Genomic DNA, 8,079 nt, shown 5'->3' with positions numbered 1-8,079 from the left:
TGTCTTTACATATATAAAATCATGAAATAATATGCCTTGTGACAGTAGAGAAGGCCAGAGCCAGCACTGTCACATTAAAAAAGGGCGGCTTAGGCTGCTGCTTCATGCGCGAGAGAGTTGTTTTGTTTTGAAGATGTGGAAAAAAGGAATAAGTTGCTAAATATGGAAGGAGGCGGAAGTGAAGGCTAAAAAGAACGAGGACTTTGCTACCAAATTGACCTGAAACAGGAAGGAAATTAAAATAGGTATAGGAGGAAATTAAAATAGGTTATAGGCCTACCACCCCTAAACGGAATGAAATGAAATGGAAATATAGGTAGCTAATTAAATTAGAAAACAAGCGTTTGAGGTACGGTGAAAAGCTTGGTGTGGGCACGCCTTTAAGCAATACCAATGTGACAAGTTGCAGAGAAATGCAAATCCAAGCCAAGATTTAGATTTTGGTTAAGCAGTTTGAAAATTGGGTTTAATTTTGAAAAGGACGTGGCATCGGTGCATGTGGAGCATAGCATGGGGATGGGATAATGGTAGGTAATCACACTCTTTTTTTAACAATGGGTGGGATTAAGGGTTACGGAAAATAATAGTTTATAATCGTACTTACTTAGGCGTTTCATATTTGCTTATGCCTACTTTGTTTGCTTTCATTCTTTTATCGTTAGTGGGAATTGCGATAGCGTCGTACATTTTTAGGGGCTGATGGCGACGTCCCCGCAGGCGTGGCGCGCATAACCACACCACAAAAACTATAATGGAAAATGAAGGGGCCCCGGAACCGATTTAACCATTCGGGTAATTAAAAGGAGGGAAAACTGCAAAATAATAACAAAGTTGAAAAAGAAAGAATGAGGAATGAGGGATTCTGTTCGCTCGATTCATTAAGCTTGGCTTGGTATATTAATGGTGAACGTGGAGAGGAGAGAGTGAGGGAAGAGGTTTGAGGTTGTTTGTTTATTGGCCATTTGCTTTAAGGATTTCCGTGAAGGAGAGCAGCGGCCGACATTGAAACTTTTTTGGTGTGCAAATTCGAACCTGGTATTTGTGTTTCCGGTTTTGGATTCAACGCTGCCGGTGCTGCGTTCGAATCTCGAGGAGGGAAGAAACCCTAGCGAGGTTGGCTCGGGTAATGTTGCTGTAGAGCAGAAAGAGAGAGAGAGAGAGAGAGAGAGAGAGAGAGGAAATATATTTGCGCCTGCCTTGGCTTTTCTCATTGCGTGCGCTGCAGCAGCTCGGGAAGGAGAAGATCAGATGTAGGCTGAAACGGAAGCGGGAACAGCCGGCTGAGAGGGGACAATTTGCACCTGCTTCTGCCCGATGCTGCCTTCCTTTGCCCTCTGCAACATCGTTCAATTTATTCCTCGACTACAGATCTTAGGTAAATTAATGTTTTCTGTCTCTTTTTTGATTTTTTAAATTCAGAGTTTAGGATGAAAATCCTCCAATCAAAAAATTTGAGAGCTTAATGGTCGACTTTGTTATTTGTGGACATACATGGAACTCGAGTCTTGACTGTTGCAATTTGTTTTTCAAGTACTTGTAGAATCGAACTTTAGAGAAATATGAAGTTTTATATTGTTAAGCCATGAATTCGAGTGAATAAACCCTTAGAAAATCTATGCTTAGGACTAAGACTTATTGATCCGCAGAGCCTTAGGAACATGAAACGCTTCCAAGTGGAAATGACTAAGGATTTCTGTGTTTAAGCAGCTGTCGGAAAATGAAACCCTAGCAAAGAAAACGATTCAAATGTCTGATGTTTCGGATTTTTTTCCAGTATTAGGTAATGTAGATGCTTACATCTCAAATAATTAGTCTAGATGGAAAGGATCTAGCGTTTAAAGCTGAGGCTTCCCTAGAACCTTAATATTGAACAATGGAAGAAGCTGGCAAATTTAATCTTTCAACAGGGATTGCAAAATTAAGCTCTCATCCGGATTCGTAAATTTGAAGTTCTCAAAGGAAGACCGCAGATTTGGCGTTTTCAACGATCCAAACGTCTGACGATTCGATATCCATGTTTCTAGTTTCATTAAAAAGCCTTTTCTCTCTAGGTAGTTTCATTAAAAAGCCTTTTCTTCAAAAGAAAACTACAGACTGCCGAAAGCTAAAATTTTCTGCATTTTTTTTTACAGGTCTTTTGTTGTGGTTTTGTGGGGTATTACGGAGAAAAGCGGTGCAACTTACCAATTGTCCTTTGTTGTGCAGATACAGCGGACTACTGTTGCTCACTTTGATCATAGTATGTACGAGGAGTATTAGTGAAAGAGAAAGGTGGAGGGCAGTTGGCACTGCACGGCAAGGCACAGCTAGGTACACGATAATGGCCTGCGGGGGAAGATTTCCTCTATTTTCACCTTGTGCCCCATCACGGTACGCTACCGGCCAGCCTAAATTTGTCGCTAACGGAGGTTTAGTTCCCGAGGTGAAGGCTGCAGGTAGCTGTAGCCTGAAACGCAACTGTTTGGAGGGCCTAACGCAGGGGTCGACAAGATGTGAAACTTCGTCCCGGTACTCCGATGAGGAAGTCGCATTCAGCTACGGGGACCCTTCATCTTCGACTTTTGCAGCAGGGGAGAAGCTCGTACTGGATCTCGCCAAAAGTACCTCTAACGGTACGCTCTCTATGCTGGACGCATTCAAAGCCGGCAGCTGGGCTCAGCAGAAGCCTGCTGCTGGTGCTGCTTCTGCCTACATGGAACTTATTAGCTGTAGCAATCAGAACCTGCCTCTTCACAGCCCCGGCGGGCAAAGAGCTTTGAAAGCTACTGGCATAAACCCCAGTCTGCTGGAGTCAAGTCATGAGTTCAAACCCGACGACGCATCCTCGCATAACATGCTGAGTAAGAGCTCCGGGGATCTGGAGATACTGTCCGAGTCCATTAATGAGTGCCTTATGCAGGAAGAACGTGCAAATGCACGCCCGAAAGAAGCGGATCATATGCAAACGGCGATGAAGGGTTCAAAGCGTAAGGCGGCGGAGCTTATGAAGAAACCGGCGGGTTTTGAGGTGCAATCAGAGAGAAAAAGTCAGGAGGAATCGAGAATAGTACGGGTTTCTCGATTGACAGGTGGTAAAGATCGGCACAGTAAAGTCCGGACTGCAAAAGGACTTCGCGACAGGAGGGTGAGGCTGTCTGTATCTACGGCAATTCAATTCTATGACCTGCAAGACAGGCTAGGCCTTGAGCAGCCCAGTTTGGCTGTGGACTGGCTACTCAAAGCAGCCCAGCCGTTTATTGCTGAGCTGCCCGAACCTGACACGGATTCGCACTCTCTTTCTGTCTCTGCGCCTGTTGTAGAAGCAGGCTCCAACCTGGCATCTACAAACTGTTCGCCCGTTAAATGTAGAGATAGTGCAACTGCTACCGCAAGCCCAAAAACCGAGAGCAAGTTCAGCAAAAAGCAATTAACTATTGAGCCCAGCAAGCGTTCTGATGCGGGCAAGAGCAGCAGCAGTGGTTCGGATGGGAGCATTATGGGTGCTGAGTATACATCCAAGTCTTCCTCCTTGTCAAAATCGGCTAGGCTGAAAGAAGCAAGAGAAAGATTTAAAAGGAAATCAGCTTCAGCCAAAATCCCTGCTGCATCCGCACAGGCCAATTCCTTGGAATCTTCATTCCCAAGTCAGTTTATGAACGGTTGGAGCTACAAGGACGAGATTCCCTATGGGATTTCAAGCCAGGTATCTGGGGACCATATTCAGCACCAACTGTGGGATTGTTGTACGCAATTATCCTACTCAGACATTTTATGCAAGGATTCTCGACAGCTTCAACACATGGGTCATTTGGGCACATCTTCCACCGTAGCATTACAGCAAGCTATGCAACCTGGGATGTGGAGTTCTTATGAAATGGCAGACTCCGGGATTACATATAATGATCCCAAGCAAAGAAATGCAGTACAAATCTATTTAAATCCAATTACTTCCTATCCTTCTCAGCAGCACCAATCGCAAGCAATGCCAAAACATTTTGCTTCTACGTTTGTTACCGCCCATGGCAGCGATGCAAATTTCTCAACGCCAGGCTTTTGTACCAATAGGGGACCCCTTCAGTCCAATCCATCATCTTGTATTACAAATTATCCTCCTCTCCACACGCAGAAGAATGTCTATGCTGAAGCTTCTACAAGACTGAACGTGCTTCCTTTTCATCCTTACGATGCTCGTATACCAGAGCGGTTTAGTTCCATTTTGGACGGGAACACCCAACAATGAAGCAACTCACAAACGGGTATGTACTACGAATTCCACATCTTTTCCTTGCATGTATGGTTGACAACAGCTAATATCCTTCATCTTTCCTCACTTATCTAATGTTGGTCAATAAACTTTTGACATGAATCGTTAGGGTAAGGAGAAGGATCTCAGTGGCGGATCTTCTTCAGTAGCATGCATGTCGTTCTTATCAATGTGTGAAAATTTTGTAAGGGATTGATTACTTTCTTCTATCGATATATTGCACTAGTATATAATGCTTGCTCTTTGATAATGTAATAGAAATATATATCTGCATCTCGTGATTTGTTAGCATAATTGACTGAAGTTTATGCCTTCCAATGACTTCTCAAATACTGGTGTGTGTGTTCAAAATGCATCTTTAACTTGCCACCGTTATTATGTTTCCAAATGCATCTAGACTTGAGATAACGAATTCCTCGGTTAAATTCGAATGGAAAGGGCAATCAAATATCCTGAGAGTGTTATCCCAATATTAAAACATTAAAAACTTCCATTACCCCAAATCTAGCTGTTGATTGTCTGTGGCATATATGCTGGGATTTAATTCCACATTATGCTCGCCTCCTTAGGCACCTAGGTAAGCTACCACAGCTCTTTCTTATAATCTAATACGACCATTATTTACATATCGCACGTACATACATATCGATCAGAACCGTCTTCCTTTGCTGGTGTGGATGCTTAATCTTGGTTATCGAGCCCTGAGTTTGGACCTAGTCCGAGTGTGTTAACCTACTTCTGGAACCACCGAAACCGTAAAATAGATTCGTTCACCTCGAGCGCAAAACTTCCTGTTGAACAGTACGAGTAAACGCACAAAAATCTATGACGTGAAATTTCAGATTCTATCGTCCGCAAATGTTCTCACTATCTTTGGGCTTTACTTATTCATTAGTTTCCATCTTAGGTTTTGTTTGACTATTCAGAAAGTGGATATTGTTAAAATGCACTCCAATAGCACAGGATCAGACATAGTTATCTGTTACGAATCACAGTTGAACTCGAGTGAGTTGGTAATTACTCCACCTCCATTCTCTACTTAACCATTTCTTAAGGTAAAAGGTAACGTTTTCTCTCAGGGAAACTTTGCACGCCACAAATCTGGAGGTAGCTACTTAATTCTCCGCTGATTGCTCATGTTTGTCAAATAAAATCCGGTCAACGAGTCAAAACTTGAAAGCTGTTTTCAATCACATCACCTTCATTGCATTTGAATTCTGAAGTTTCTGAAGCAACTTAAAAGAAAATTGGCACCTGTGAAAAATAGTTTGATGAAAGCACTCCCCCTTTAGAAAATTGTTACATGAGGATTTTTATTAATTACAAATTTCTTTCCCATCTAAAGTTCGCAGCCCATCGAAGAGAGATGTACGCGTGTAAATTATATGATCAACTGAATTTCATCCTCAAATGAATAAATGGCCATGCGAAACGACCGTTGCATACATATTAAGAGTTTTTTATAAATTGAAACGGAGAGTTTCCCATGCTGTGACGTGGTGTAAACGTTGTGCCATTATATAAACAAATACCTAAATCAAGAGCAACATTGTGTCCTCTGAATAGTATATACCCCATGCTCAGTTTCCTCTGTACCACCAATTTTAGTTTATATTCTTAGTTCTTCACTAATTCTCACTTTCATAGCTGACATCTTTAAATTAAATCAAGTCAACCTTCTCAAAGAATGCAATTATTGGCAAAGCTGATACATGTCAAACTTGTGCTACAATGCTACATAATTTGTTTACTGATTGAGATGTTCGCGGAGCTGCATACTATTTATGTACATCACATAGGTTCTATATTCCTGTCACAGGTAATGGTAATACAGGATAATCGTAATGATACGGGGAAGCCAGTGATACGTAGTTGGGCATTACTGCATTACTGAGATTTGTAGTCTGCTTGACTTCGCTATTTCCTTATTTGCAAAATAACCGGACGAGTTCAATTTATTTCCTTTTGATTGAACTCATATTGATCTCGATTAATTAGCTGTCTACTGAATACTTGAACCTTTTGAAGGGATGTTTTGAACCTAATTCCTGGTGCCTTGCCGCTATATTCACTGATAAGAGTTCAGAGAACGATTAGTTAGAAATTTGAGCTGGCTTTCTTTACCATCACTGAAAGTGGGTTATTTATCTAAATTAAATTGCATTCTGTAGTAGACTTTAATAGCTAATAATTATTAAATTTAATTGTACTTAAAAATAATTGTAGTGATAGAAAATATTTAATTTTAGTTGAACAGTCCTTCAAATTGATTGAAAAAAGTGAACAAAGTTCTTTGGCAATGGATTTATGTAATTATACGTATACATTTATTATATATTATTTATATTTTAAAGTTTATTATTATTATTTAACATAAAAATAATAAAGATGTTTTATAATATTTGTTTCTTGAGTAATATTATTATTGTTAATATGATGTATGATAATTTTTGGTGAATGTTTGTTATGAGAATTTTCTAATTGTTTTACATATGATTCTATAAAATAGATTTTATGTTATTTTTTCTATTGAGTGAAATCTATAATTATCTTATAAAGTATTTACAAACATATTTATTGTGAAACTTACTTAAAGGTAATTAATTTTATTTGCAAGTATGTATAAATACAAATAAGTATAAATTTAAACTTTTTCATTTACCCAAAATTTCCTATATCATAAATGTGTTAGATCAAATATCTCCCTCTTTTAGCATCTTAGATATTTACGAGATATATTACTAAAATCGTTGTCTCTATCCCTAATACATAACAACATTTCTTTATAAACTAACATATTATGATAATATCTATACAATAACATAATTAAAATATTATACTAAACAAGTTATTAAAAAGAATATATATATTATATATAAAGATTTTAAATATAAGTTAAAGAAATGAAAATTATAAAATAATTAAAATATTATATAAAAATTATAATATTTAATTAAAATTAAAAGTTATATAATATTTGATTTGTTTTAAATACATGAAAGAGAATTTTAAAAGAATTTGAATTTTATAAGACTAGATGATTTCATATTTTATATCTATAGTATATTTAAATATTAAAATGAACATTAATATCTAATAATAAAATATTATTATTATTATTATTCTTATAAATTATGTAATAAATTATTTCATTAACTTTTTTATTTTAATATTTTGATTTTCCAAACATATCAATTTTACTAGTATAAAATTATTTTGCTTTCTTAAATTTCAATTAGATTGTTTTATAAGATTTAAAAGACTTCTTAAAATTATGCAAAATGATTGACCACTCGATTCTCTTAAAACATGAACCTATGAGTCATATTTGTTTGTCTTCTACCGAAAGCAACATATGCATGTTTATTAAGATCTCAAACCATTGTTTTTGCATGATATGGAAAGAGAGTTATGTTGAGAGTTTTATATATATATATATATACACGTTCGCCTTTAGAAATTCGAAGTTTTTCCTCTTTTCGAAGTTTGAAGTGAAGATCATTAGAGTACTTAGGATTTTTTTTCAAGAGTTGGCTTTTATAATTTCAAAAATAAATAAATATTAATGATCTCAATTTTTTAATGAAGTGATAATTAATTTTAAGATGAAGATTTGTAATATAAGATAAAAGTAATTTCGATTTATTCAACACAAATAATTTATTAAAGATATATTTTACCTAATGTGAGGGATATCATTTCAATTATTCTTAAACTAGTATACTTATATTTTAAAAAATTTAGGTAAAAATCGCCGATAGATATCAAATTTTTCATTTTAAAAATTTAAGATTCATTGTCTCTTTTGAATTCAATAGATGCATAAATGCATACAC

At 37.1% G+C, this 8,079-nt stretch overlaps 1 protein-coding gene across 13 annotated transcripts in view; it reads left to right on the top strand.

The window, feature by feature from the left end:
* Positions 1-763: 763 nt before the first annotated feature.
* LOC131079127 (uncharacterized) overlaps positions 764-8,079 on the top strand; it is a 71,226-nt gene continuing 63,910 nt past the window's right edge. For 6 of the 13 annotated variants that reach the window (XR_009113920.2, XR_009113921.2, XR_009113923.2 and 3 more), the window contains exons 1-3: positions 764-1,375; positions 2,133-4,235; positions 4,353-4,427. Coding sequence is in view for 4 of the 13 variants with exons in the window: in XM_058017010.2 (XP_057872993.1) it covers positions 1,315-1,375; positions 2,133-4,219 (2,148 nt within the window). In the remaining 9 variants the exon portion in view is untranslated. The remainder of the gene's footprint in view (positions 1,376-2,132; positions 4,236-4,352; positions 4,428-8,079) is intronic. The other 7 variants (XR_009113924.2, XR_009113922.2, XM_058017010.2 and 4 more) reach the window with 2 other exon arrangements.

This window comes from Cryptomeria japonica, chromosome 10 (assembly GCF_030272615.1).
Source record: "Cryptomeria japonica chromosome 10, Sugi_1.0, whole genome shotgun sequence".
Lineage (NCBI taxonomy): Eukaryota > Viridiplantae > Streptophyta > Pinopsida > Cupressales > Cupressaceae > Cryptomeria > Cryptomeria japonica.
The sequence above is the reverse complement of the archived record's forward strand: the minus strand, read 5'-3'. Positions and strand labels throughout refer to the sequence as shown.